This window comes from Dromiciops gliroides, chromosome 1 (genome assembly GCF_019393635.1).
Source record: "Dromiciops gliroides isolate mDroGli1 chromosome 1, mDroGli1.pri, whole genome shotgun sequence".
NCBI lineage: Eukaryota > Metazoa > Chordata > Mammalia > Microbiotheria > Microbiotheriidae > Dromiciops > Dromiciops gliroides.
The window spans coordinates 588,059,088-588,072,535 of NC_057861.1; the positions used below are offsets into that span (position 1 = coordinate 588,059,088).

General features: G+C 37.3%; 1 protein-coding gene across 7 annotated transcripts in view; it reads right to left on the reverse strand.

Annotated features, from left to right (window-relative positions):
* CLEC16A (C-type lectin domain containing 16A) overlaps positions 1–13,448 on the reverse strand; it is a 235,123-nt gene that overhangs the window by 136,306 nt on the left and 85,369 nt on the right. For all 7 annotated transcript variants that reach the window (XM_043972793.1, XM_043972785.1, XM_043972809.1 and 4 more), the window contains exons 16-17: positions 7,886–7,936; positions 3,546–3,674 (exon numbers count right to left, since the gene is read on the reverse strand). In XM_043972793.1, coding sequence (XP_043828728.1) covers positions 3,546–3,674; positions 7,886–7,936 — 180 coding nt within the window. The remainder of the gene's footprint in view (positions 1–3,545; positions 3,675–7,885; positions 7,937–13,448) is intronic.

The window sequence follows — 13,448 nt, forward strand, 5'->3', positions numbered from 1 at the left end:
AACCCCAAGGTTTATGTAACTCTCTAGACACTTGATATAAAAGCACTCAAGAATAAATCATTTACTAGGTATTCTATTCTGAGAAAGAAAGCTGTGAGGATACAAAAGAAATAGGAAGCATGGACCTTTGAGGAGTTTATAACTGACTCGAACTTTGGAGAGGAGGGACTTGCAGATCTAATGGTATACTTTAGTTTAGTTTAGTTTTTGTTGGTTTTTTTTTTGCGGGGCAATGGGGGTTAAGTGACTTGCCCAGGGTCACACAGCTAGTAGGTTCCAAGTGTCTGAGGCTGGATTTGAACTCAGGTCCTCTTGAATCCAGGGCTGGTGCTTTATCCACTGCGCCACCTGGCTGCCCCCTAATGGTATACTTTAGAACACCACAACAGGAGGTAGTTAGATATTAGGTAACTCCAATGTCTATTTTCCTGAATATCTGGGAAATCTCATCCTTTTCTCTTCCTTGCTCTCTCTCCCCACTATGTCCTCTAATGCTAGGGTTGTCTTTTCACTCCCCCATGGTTTCTGATACAAAAACCTATTCAACAACAACAACAAAAACCTGCTTCTTTTTAAAAATAGTCAAATATGTTGTGGTCATCTAGTGAATGGCTAAGTGACAAAGATGAACTATCAGACTCCTAAGTAATGTTAATATGCTGCTTTTTGAATGCATGAATGAAAAAGCATCTGTTAAATATCCAATATATATATATATATATATATATATACAAATAAAAATTCAAAATCACCACCCCTGGCTCAAATTCTTATTAAGGGAAACTTATAAAGGAGAGTCTCACTGAAGGGCAAAGAGCAAGGCTCTGTGGTCCTTAGGGTGCAAAAGCAGATCAGATGACAATGCCAGGGATCCTCTAGGATATACCAACAGGACAAATGGGAAGGTCTTATAGAATGGAAGGTGCAGTGTCAAGGCAGAGAAGGATAACCAATATCTTACCAGGACTGTAGTAGTGTGAAAGGCTATGTCTGCTTTGGGTGGGCACACTGGAGGGCCTGGCCCATGACCCTTGAGTAGGGAGGAATCATTGGCAGGAATATGGGAAGGAAAGGGTCCAACAGGATCTGTTCTAGCTGGGTCCTCCAGTAAAGGATTTTGTTTAAACAAAGGATGCTTGGGCAAATATTGAGGAGAAAGTTGTTATGTATAAATTAAAAGGAGGTTTCAAAGAATTCAACTCAGAGTAGCATTCCTAAATGTCCATGATTTCCCGAACCTTTCTGGTCAAAAGCAGGTGATGCTACTATACAAGGTAACTTTTTGTAAAGGTGATAATATTTTCCTATTACTTCCCTGTTTGCTGGATGTTAAGGCAGTGGAGATCAACAAAGTTTAAAGTCAGCCCCTCAAACTTCAAAAAACTTTCAGTGAGTAAAATATGAAAAATCAACTGAGACATTGAAATACTACCTTAGATGAGAAGCAGTCATTCAATGCCAAATGGATTCTGTATTACCTAAACTGAAGTCTGACTGAAATGAAATCAACTCTACCAGGTTATTTTTTAAACACTGCAGACCTCTAAAGGGCTCATTCAAAGTAGATCAAAAGACATGTACACAAGCAGAAGTTCTTAAAAGGGCTGGATCCTGTGTTGAGATTTGTGGGTTTGGTTAGACAATAGCGAAGGTAGATATAGCAAGAAAGAATTTTTTAAAATGTTACTTCTGGGGCAGCTAGGTGGTGCAGTGGATAGAGCACTGGCCCTGGAGTCAGGAGTACCTGAGTTCAAATCCGGCCTCAGACACTTAACACTAACTAGCTGTGTGACCCTGGGCAAGTCACTTAACCCCAATTGCCTCACTAAAAAAACAAAAACAAAACAAAACAAATAAAATGTTACTTTCACAACTTAGAGAAGTAGTAGATAATAGAATTATAGGCGATGGGAAAATGAGAAAATACTGTGCTCCACATGATGAGAAAGAAACAATGAGGATAGCATACAGCTTTCTTTTGTTGAATACTTAGGAAAGAGCTATTACTTTAAGGACTTTTAGAAAACAATAATTAAACTACCAATGACTCTATGGTGTTATATGTGTGTGTATGTGTATAAACTTAAGTTAAAAGAAACATGCACCCTGATGACAGGTGCTTACTTCAATGAATTTCTCTAAAACATCCATTAATATTAATTGCCTCCATGGAATGATTTTCTAGGAAAAGATTTGAGTGCTTTCTAAGAAAAGAAACCATGATTTTAAAAAGTAAGATAAAATAACATGAACAGTATAACGTCAGTTTCCTAAACCAAATGCTTTAGAATAAGTGCTGATAAGGAAAGAATACTTTACAGAGTGTTCTAGGAATTAATCTACTTCCTTACACATTTTCTCTTGCAGACAAACATGAATCACAATGATTTATGACTGTGCTTAAACCAAGACTAAATAGATTTCTTACCAACAAATCATCAAGGAGGACAGAATTCATTTGTACTTTATTTGACACTAGGTACTCACTTACCCCTTATTTCCCACACTGCTCAGTTTTATTTTATTTTTCATAAACATTTTTATTTAAAGTTTTGAGTTCCAAATTCTATCCCTCCTTCATTCCCTCCTCTCCCCCCTCACTGAGGCAGTAAGCAATCAGATATAGGTTATACATGTGCAATTATGTAAAACATTACCATATTAAGTCATTTTTTATAAGAAGACTTGAATAAAAGGAAAAAAAGAAAGAAAATAAAAAATAGCATGCTTCAATCTGTTCCATCAATATCAGTTCTTTCTTTGGAGGTGGATAGTATGCTTTATCATTAGTCCTTTGGGATTGTCTTGGATCATTGTATTGCTGAGAATAGTTAAGTCATTCACAGTTCTTCATGGAACAGTACTGTTGTCACTGTGCACAACCTTCTCCTGGTTCTATTCACTTAACTATACATTAGTTCATAAGTTCTGTGCTTTATTTTAGATTAGCCAAGTCAACCCTTCTTTTAATTAATACTCAGTGCCAAAGGAAATAAATTCAAATCTGAACGCATAGCTTAATCATTCTATAGAAAGTTTAGATTGCCTAATGAGTAATTTGTGTTATCTTCTCACAGTATCACAACAAATGTAGAGAACTGGAGGGAACAAGAATTTATTGAGCACCTACTATGTATCTGGTACTATGCTAAGTGCTTTACAAATATCTCATTTGATCCTCACAACAACTGTATGAGTTAGGTACTATCTGAATACAATGCATGGGTTTGACAGTCATGCTTCTGATTCAAAACAGAACAACTGCAGCCACTTCCCATTGCCTGTATGACAGAATACAAACTCTACAGCTAAACATTTGGGATTCTTTGCAATTTGTTATGATCTCTATTTTACAACTGAAGAAACTGAAACAGATGGAAGTTAAGTGACTTGTCCAGGGTCATAGAGTTAGCAAGTATATGAGGTTGGATTTGAACTCAGATCTTCCTGAGGCACAGCAACAGCTAGCTGCCTACTTTCCACCTCATACTCAAAAGCTACTCTGTGTAATTGAATTTTGGGGAGAAAAATTAAAGTATACTCACTCTACGGGTTCTTTCCACATCACCACATGGCAATCGCTTTACAAAGTCAATCCCCGTTAGAGGTGTTCCAGTTGGAGGTAGCAAGATAGAGGCATCCATCATTAAATATTCCACATTCATGGGCTTCATCTATTAAAGAGAAATTCAAGTTAAACATGGAAGAGGCTGCTTGGCAAATTATGCAGGTCTTACTATATTAAATAATACAAATTAAATGTCTCAGATAAAACCAAAATTCAATAAATGATGCCTCGATACAACTCAATAAAGAATATCCTATTCAATTGTAAAGATAATCTACTGCCTATTTGCCATCTCCCTACCCTATCCACACAAACACGTAAAATCTTCACCTCAGCACCCCCCATTATGACAGTCAGAAAAAAGTTCCATCTTCTCCAGAAGCTCACCTTTCTCCTGGCCCTGGCTTCTCCATGTCATTCTCCTAACCTAAACTGCCCTTTTCTTTCTCTCTACCTAGACCTTATCCAACCATCAGGGTCCTCCTCAAGCCCTATCTTCCCCATGAAGCCTTTGACAACAGTTTTAACCCACCCAGGCCTTGCCTTTCTCTGAACCCTTACTGCATCCAGCACCATAGAATTAGTGTTTAATTGTTCCATTTGAGTGCTACCCTAATAGATTCTACGTTACTTAAGGGCAGAGAGCCTTTTTTGTACATTCCCTGCCCTCTTTTAAGCAAATATTACAAAGTATAATTTAACCTTTGATGACTTGTGGTTATCATTCTGAAGGCTGTTACTATCCTGTGCAGTAACACAGTTCTGCTTTTAATTTTTATCTTGATTCTTCCCTAAATGTCAGAATGCCAGCTATGCTTTTTTCTACTGTCACTGACAACCTGTAGAAAATACCCTGTGCTTCCTTTCCTATATCCTCCTCATTCCACTCTATTCTAATTAACTATGTGCTGGAAAGACCAGATAAGCTAGCTCATCAAGAGCTGTATAGTAAAGAAGAGTTCTGCATTCAACAACAAGGTTCTGAGGGAGAGGTCCAAAGTAAAATACTTGGGCTTTGTTGGGGCTTTGAGGAAATCACTTTAGAGCTATGTAATACAGTGGGTAGAGTGCTGGGCTTGGAGTCAGGAAGACATCTTAGTTCAAATACAGTCTCAGACACTTCCTATCGGTGTGACCCTAGGCAACTCACTTAACCTCTATCTGCTTCATTTTTCTCAACTGTATAATGGCAACAAATAGCACCGCCCCCCCCCCCAGGTTGTTGTGAGCATTAAATGAGATAGTACTTGTAAAACACTTAGCACAGTAGGTACTTAATAAATTCCCTCCATCTCCTTCACCCCAAATCAGAATTTTTTTTTTTAATTTTCCTGGTGAGGCTTTCTTCTGAGGTTCAAAATTACCAAATAACTGACTACTAAAAAGCTGTGGGCATGTTAGATTAAAAATTTCAACTTGAAACACTTTTGATTAAATGCTTTTTGCAGTTTGTAAGGCACTGTGTTTCATGAGGGAATACAGAAATAAAGTGAAATCCTGTCTTCAAGAAGCTTAAATCTAATAGAAGTCAGGTACAACATGTACATAAATATGATAACAGGTAGAACATGACAAGAAAATTTAAGGAAGAAGAGATCCCTCTCAGTTAAAGGGATGAAGGACAGCTTAATGGAGAAGTGGCTATTTCATTATAAGGATTATAATAGGTGGTTACGTGGTGGGAGAACTTTCCATACATGGGGATCAATATCTGAAGAATCCAGGATGACTCAGGTAAAGGGCTAGTAGCCCAGCTTGGTGAGAAGATAAGGTACATGAAGAACAATATGATACAGGGCAAGTCATGTAGGTGGAAGTCAAATTGCAAAGAATCCCAAATGTCTAGCTGTAGAGTTTGTATTCTGTCATATAGGCAATGGGAAGTGGCTGCAGTTGTTCTGTTTTGAATCAGAAGAGTGACTGTCAAACCCATGCATTGTATTCAGATAGGCTCTGTGACCTCACTGATGTGAATGTTTACTCCAACAATGCCGATCATAACCTATCAATGTCTACTGATCTTGTGAGTAACGCTTGTTTAGGTCCTCCCCTAATTTTCTCAGTATGTTCAAGAGCTTCCTCAATTTCTTTTGACATCACAAGAATACCAATGGCACACAATGGCTGTCCTATTCTGAGATCTCTTCATGATGAGGTGACCCTGGCTTCTCAAAGGTTATGATGCCAGAAGAATGATGGCTCTGGCAGGTTTTACACCAAGTTAAAAAGGCATTGAGTACAATCCCAATATGAAACTATTTCTGCTTTCCAAAGACCATAGCCAGGAATGGAGAAGCTCATCACCAGTAGGCCGGGCATTCAGAGATGAATTCTCTTGTCATAGCAACCCAGGAAAGAGATACAAAATAGCTCACATTATGAAGATCAACTTGGATACTGTGTAACAAAATGGACTGGAGGTGACATACTGGAAGCATGGAAACCAGTTCAGTGATTATTACAGTATTTTAGAAGGGAAAAAATAAGGCTTGATTTAGGGTTAGAAATGGTGGCAGACTGAGCAGAGAAGGGGCAGATGCAAGAGATATTTTGGAGGCAGAACTCATAGAATCTGACAAATGACTGGCTAGTTCACATCTTGGGCTAGGGAAGAAGTAACATCATTCCAAAGTGACCCCAAAGTTTTGAATCAGGTTATGGGAAGAAACAATATCAATAGAAACAGGGAAGTTAGGAAGAAAGATAAATTTGATTTCATCATGAGTTTGAGGTGCTGTCAGGACATTCAGGAAGATATATCTAGCACACAGATGAAAATGTGGGACTGGAGTTCAGGGAAGACTTAAGGAGATAATATATAGATTTGAGAATCGTCTTTTTAGAGTCCATATCTCCACTGTATCCCCCCAAAATACCTATCACTAACCTGAGCAAACAGTGGGTACTCAATAAATATTTAATTGATTGTAGGAAAAACTGAAGCCTATTGTAATGCATCTAAGAGCAGACAACCCCATAATTACAGTAGCATTTAAATGTTCATCAAAGGAATAAGCCTCAAGTTTTCAAAAAGTAAAACAGGTTGGCAGAATTTCGTTAGAGAAGGGACTGTCATAGGATAAGATAAAATGGCAAAAAACCACTAAATACAATTCACTTTGATTAATGGCCAGGTATATAACAGTAAAATTTCTCTAAGGGATTAGAAGGAACAGTGAGCTGACTGTGACCATCAATGAAAACAGTGAGCAGAAATACACAAACATATACATCATTATTAAGATGACATGGAACAAGTTGCCGCATCTCCAGAGTAGCTCATTTCAGAAAATGAGTTATGCTAATTTACACTTTTTCTTAAAATAGCTCTATGAAAAAGTATGAGGCAGTACTCAAAACTGCTCTAGAGGGATATTATGAATAATGATGTCACAATAACACCAATGCCTATAAATATACAGTCAATATAGTTGGTGAGGTAGAATGTTTTCGGAACTTAAAGGGACTCCTCAGAAGAACCAGATAAGACAGCAATGCAAAGCAACAGGTCCTTTATTTGGCATGTTTAACTTAAAAGAAGGCTATGTCACTTAATGGAAACACTGAATGGAATAAGTACGGTTGGGCAAGAATTTGAAAGGAAAGGAGATAGGGAGTATAGCAGAGTAAGGAGTGAAATGAGGGTGCTCCCAGAATATGGAGGGTACTTTGAGGGGCAGAGTGAGAGAAAGGCGTCCATGATGGTCTACCCACCCAGGTCCTGGCATATTACCCCAAGCTCTTAACCATTTTTTTCTCTTATCACTCTAAGTACTGGGGAAGGACAGAGATGTTGAAGAGAAGCAGATGTTTTTTAGGGAGGAATGGGGTTTCTCTCAGGTACATGTTTTCTCCCTTTAATGTAACAGTCTAAGTGGTGTCACTTGTAGCAATCAATGAAGTTTCAAGCTCAATAGAAGTTTCCAGGATACAAGGTTTCAAAAATAGCAGATAAGGGAGGGAGTGTGAAGAAACAGAAGGACATTTAAGGTAGCTAGTCTCAAGAATCAGCATACCCTTAGCATTTTGGGGAAAAAATGCATTTATTTCCCGTGAGCATTTCTAACAGTCCTACTTCCAAAAAACTACTCTCAGTAATAGGATATAATCTACAACATCAGCAGCACCAAGAACAAATTAAATTTCCTATAGGGTTAACAAAGAGAAAACTAAATTCCTCTACTAATCTTTAACACTGTAAGAAAGTAAACAAAGTTCTCGTTTGTTACACAACTGCTAAACTTTAAAGGAAATCAGCCAATATTGTAACATATGTACATTTTTTCATACAGTTGGTTACTTTGACTAGTCACTTACTGTCATTTTCCTATATTCATCTTCAAAAATATCCAAAAAAATTTCTTCTCCCTTAAAAGAAAAAGGGCAAAATTATTCATTTTTTTCCATAAACAAGAAAAGTATTATAAACCCCAGTTCATGGCTGTTAAGCCATCTGTTTTTCATTACCCAGTTCTCGTAAATCATCAGGAACTAAAACACACACACACACACACACACACACACACACATACATATGTATATATAATCAAGTGATAGATGAAATCTCAAATTTCACCAGTCAACAATTTTCAAAACCCTTAAAGTAAAACTAAAACAGAAATGAGGTATTCATATTAATTATTCTAAGGTGACAGCACTTCACTATATTTTACATGATTTTAGTCTAGTGTGGGAAGAGTGGAAAGGAAAACAATGTTAAATCCTTTCTTTTGTACAAATATTCAAATAAAGTTAATACTCATAATGATTCAAAAGATACTGATTCTAAAATTTTCCCAACGAAACATAGTAAACTCCTGTTTATTCATAAGAGTGGAGAAATGGGTTATTTTGGTTAGCTGAGAGTTACTATTTGACCATATATGGTTTACCGATCTTTGAAGAATTCTAATATGATACTAAAATGATAAACATAATTTAAGATCTTGCTTAGATCTAAATCTCTCTTAAGATGATTCAGAAGGCACTTCAGAATTTTGTAACTCTTCAAGGTCATCATTCTCAATAGAAATTCCCATAGTGCTAGACTTTTTAATTACAGAAAGGTTAGAAGATGGTGCTGAATATGCTCTGATGTAATAGACTGTCTTCACTGCCTTTTGGGGGGAAAAAATCATAGAGTTGGATGGAACCTCTGAGGCCATCTAATAATAACAAAAATTCTCTGTTCAACCTGTCCAGTGAGTGATCACCCAGTCTTTGCCTGAAGAGCTCTAATAAGGAGAATTCTCAGGCAGCACATTCCATTTTTGGATGGCTATGATTGCTGGAACTTTTCCTGATATCAAGCCTAAAGTTTTCTCTTAACAACTTCCAATCATTGCTCCTACTTCTGCCCTGTGAGGCTAAATTGAACAACACTAATTGTCTCTTCCATCTGACAGTCCTTTAATACCTGCAGGGAGCTCTAATGCCCCAGAATTTTCTCTTCTGGAGGCTAAACATACCAGCTCCTTCAACCAGTCCTGATAGGGCATGAACTCAAGAGCCTTCACAATCCTAGTTAACATCCCCTGGCCAATGCAGCACATTGATGTTTTTCCTAAAATGTAATGACCAGAACTGAAAACAAGACTCTGTATGTGTGAAGACTGTGCCAGAGTACAGAGAAACTACAATCTCCTTAGTGCTCCACACAACACCCCTCTTAATGATCTTAATGTAGGCTAAGGTCAGACTGGCTTTTTTGGCTGCCATATCACACTGTTAACTCATTTTGAACATTAAAATCCCCAGAACCTTTTCAATCAAACTGTTATCTAGTTACTCTTTTCTCATTTTATACTGCTGTTAACTCTAACTTGAAGCCAAGCATAAGACAATAAATGTATCCCTATTAAATTGTATTTTGCTCATTCAGCCTAGCACTCCAACAATTTTTTTTAAGTCTGTCATAAATGTTACCTATCTTTCCCATTTTTATGTCAGATGTGAATTTGATAAGCATGAAATGTATCACTTTACCTAAACCATTGATAAAAATTTTAAATGGAACCTTATCCTGGGGTACTTCACTGAAGACCTGCTATACTGATGTGACCACAAATTGTTCCTGATGACTTTTTAAGACCAGCCATTCAACTAATTTTCAAGTCACCTTCCTTGACTACCACTGAGCCCATACACCTTCATCTTGTCCACAAGAAGAGCAAGAGAGACTGAGTCAAATGCTTTGCTGAATCTAGCTAAGTAGCATACATACAGGATTTCCCTGGTCTTCCATTCCAGTAATTGTATCCAAAAGGGAAGTTGTTCTGACATGACCTACTCTTCATGAAGATATACTAGTTCTTTCCAATCATGGCTTCCTTTTCAGGATGTTCATTAACCACTCCTTTACAATTAGCATCTAAAATTCTACAAGGAATCACGTCAAGTTCACTGGTTTTAGACTTCATCCTCTTCCCCACTAAAAAAAAAAAAAATTCAGGCATTTGTATTTCTCAGGGCCTATGGTACCTTTCCTGTTCTCCATGATCTTTCAATGTTCACTGGCAGTGGATCAACAATCATACATGCCACTGTTTTTGGTACCATGGGACACTGATGACTTGAACACATTAAGGACAAATAGGTATTACTCTCTTACAATTTCCTTATTTATTTTGGATATCAACTCTCTTCTAGCCATTTTTGTTCTTTCATGTCCTTTATTTGTTCTATGGATAGAAAATAGAAGCAAAATAATTGCTAAGAAGTCTTCAATTTGTCATCAGTTACTATTATCCTATCTATGCCAAATCATAGCCCTATCCTTTCTTTGATCCCAATATAAAATTTAAAAAACAAAACCCTAAAACGTTTTTATCATTAGCTTTCCTTTTCCATCTCTTCTTAATCTGAGCTTTAACATTTCTTACACTATTTTTGCCAGCCCAGTCCACGATCTTGCATTCATCTTCCATTGCCTTTCTTCTTTGCTTCTATTCTTAGAACATACCTAAAATTAAACAACTCTTTTCCTCAAACCCAACTTCAAGCCTGTCCTTTCTATGTGCTACTCCAATTCTGATTATCCCTTCCATTGGGTCTTCTTTGTCCTCCAGAAGAATGTCCCTATATTTATGTCCTCTCTCACTAATCTTCAAGTTTTTCCCCTCCATCTAGAGATTCCTTCTCTGTTGCCTATAAACACTCCCAAGTCTCTCCTGTCCTCACTTGCCCCTACCATCTCCTTAAGCTACCACTTTATATCACTCCTGCCTTATATATGTTGCTTCTGCATCATCTCTTTGCCTCACTTCTCAACCTTTGCAATCTGGCCTCCAACTTCATCATTCAACTAACACTGCTCCTTTCCAAATGACAAGTGCTCTCTTGGTTGCAAGATTGGATAGTATTTTCTAAGTGCTCAGTCCTCCTGACTTCTCTATGGCATGAGACTATCCTTTCTTCTTAAATGCTTTCTTTTGGCTTTCCTCCTGCACATCTCAATCTCCTCCGGTGGATCATTCTTTTTAAAATGTTTTTTAAAATACATGTAAAAACAATCTTAACATTCATTTTCTAAAATTTTGAGTTCCAAATTCTCTCCTTCCCTTCTGGCCCCATCATTGAGAAGACAATCAATTTGATAAAGGCTATACATGTGTAGTCATGCAAAACATATTTCCATATTAGTCATGTTGTAAAAGAAATCACAAAACAAACAAAAAACCCACCAAAAACACCACCCCACTCCCCCAAATGTAAAAAGTGAAAAAAAGAAAAGTATGCTTTGGTCTGCATTCAGACAACATCAGTTCTTTTCTCTAGAAGTGGACAGAATTTTTTGTCGTGAGTCCTTCAGAATTGCCTTGGATAACTGTATTGCTGAGAATAGCTAAGTCATTCATAGCTGATCACTGTACAGTGTTGCAGTTACTATGTACAATGCTCTCCTGGTTCTGCTTACCTCACTTCGCATCAGTTCATGTAAGGCTTTCTAGGTTTTTCTGAAAGCATCTTGCCCATCATTTCTTATAACATAATAGTATCCCATCACAATCATATATCACAACTTGTTCAGCCATTCCCCAAATGATGGGAATCAGTTTCTAATTCTTTGCCACCACAAAAAGAACTACTATAAGTATTTTTGTAAATATGGGTCCTTTTTGTTCTTCTTTAAAAATCTCTTTGAGATACAGAACTAGTAATGGTACTGCTCAGTCACAGGGTATGTACAGTTTTATGGTTCATAGGACATAGTTCCAGAGTGGCTGGATCAATTCATAACTCTACCAACAGCATGTTAGTATCCCAAATTTCCCACATTCTAACATTTGTCATTTTCCTTTTCTATCATATTAGCCAAACTGATAAGTGTGAGGTGCTACCTCAGAGTTTTAATTTGCATCTTTCTAATCAATAGTTATATAGAATATTTTTTCATATTACTATAGATAGCATTGATTTCTTCATCTGAAAACTGCCTGTTCATATCCTTAGACCATTTATCAGTTGGGGAATGGCTTGTATTCTTATAAATTTGACTCAGTTCTCTATAGAGTCAAAAAATGAGGCCTTTATCAGAGAACTTTCTATAAAAATTTATTCAAATTATGATTACTATATATTTCCTGCCATCCTATTCTTCCTGATTATGCTTCTCTCTCTCCTTTCACCCTGTCCCTTCTCAAGTGTCTTACTTCTCTGGAGCAGCTTAAGTGGCTCAGTGGATAAAGCACTGGCTCTGGATTCAGGAGGACCTGAGTTCAAATGTGGCCTCAGACAACTGACACTTACTAGCTATGTGACCCTGGGCAAGTCACTTAACCCTCATTGCCCTGCCAAAAAAGTGTCTTGCTTCTGGTTACCACTACCCCCAATCTGCCCACCCTTCTATCAGTTCCCCCTTTCTTAACCCCTTCCCCTCCTACTTTCTTGTAGAGTAAGAGATTTCTATACCCAATTGTTATTCCCTCTTTGAGCTAATTCCAATGAGTGTAAGGTTTAAGCACTGTCCCCACTCCACCTCCATCTTCCCCTCCACTGTAAAAGCTCTTTTGAGGATCTTTTATGTGAGATCATTCCCCCATTCTACCTCTCTCTTCCCCCTTCTCCAAATGCATCCCTCTTTCTCACCCCTTAATTCTGTTTTAGATGTCATCCCATCATAGTCATCTCTTTCTAATCCCATAATTTTATTTATGTAGATATCATCCCTTCCACCTGTAACCTCTATGTACATTCCTTATAACTGCTCTAATAATGATAAAGGTGTTAAGAGTTACAAGTATCAAATTCCCATGTAGGGATGTAAACAATTTGATTTTAATGAATCCCTTATGATTTGTTTCCTCTTTACCTTTTTATGTTTCTCTTGAGTCTTGTATTTGAAAGTCAAATTTTCTATTCAGCTATGATCTTTCATCAGAAATACTTGAAAATTCTCTATTTCATTAAATATCAATTTCCCCCCTGAAGGATTATTCTGTTTTGATGGGTAGATGATTCTTATAATCATAGCTCCTTTGCCCTTCAAAATATTATATTCCAAGCTTTCCAAATCTTTAATATGGTAGCTGCTATATCTTGTGTTATCCTGACTGTAGTTCCATGATATATGAATTGTTTCTTCCTGGCTGCTTAAAATATTTTCTCCTTGACCTAGCTATAATATTCCTAGGAATTTTCATTTTGGGATCTCTTTCAGGAAATGATTGGTGAATTTTTTTTTTTGGGGGGGGGAGGCAATGAAGGTTAAGTGATTTGCCCAGGGTCACGCAGCTAGTAATTGTCAAGTGTCTGAGGCCAGATTTAAACTCAGGTCCTCCTGAATCCAGGGCCAGTGCTTTATCCACTGTGCCACCTAGCTTCCCCCAATTGGTGGATTTTCAATTTCTACTTTACCCTCTAGAATATCAGGCTTTCTTTT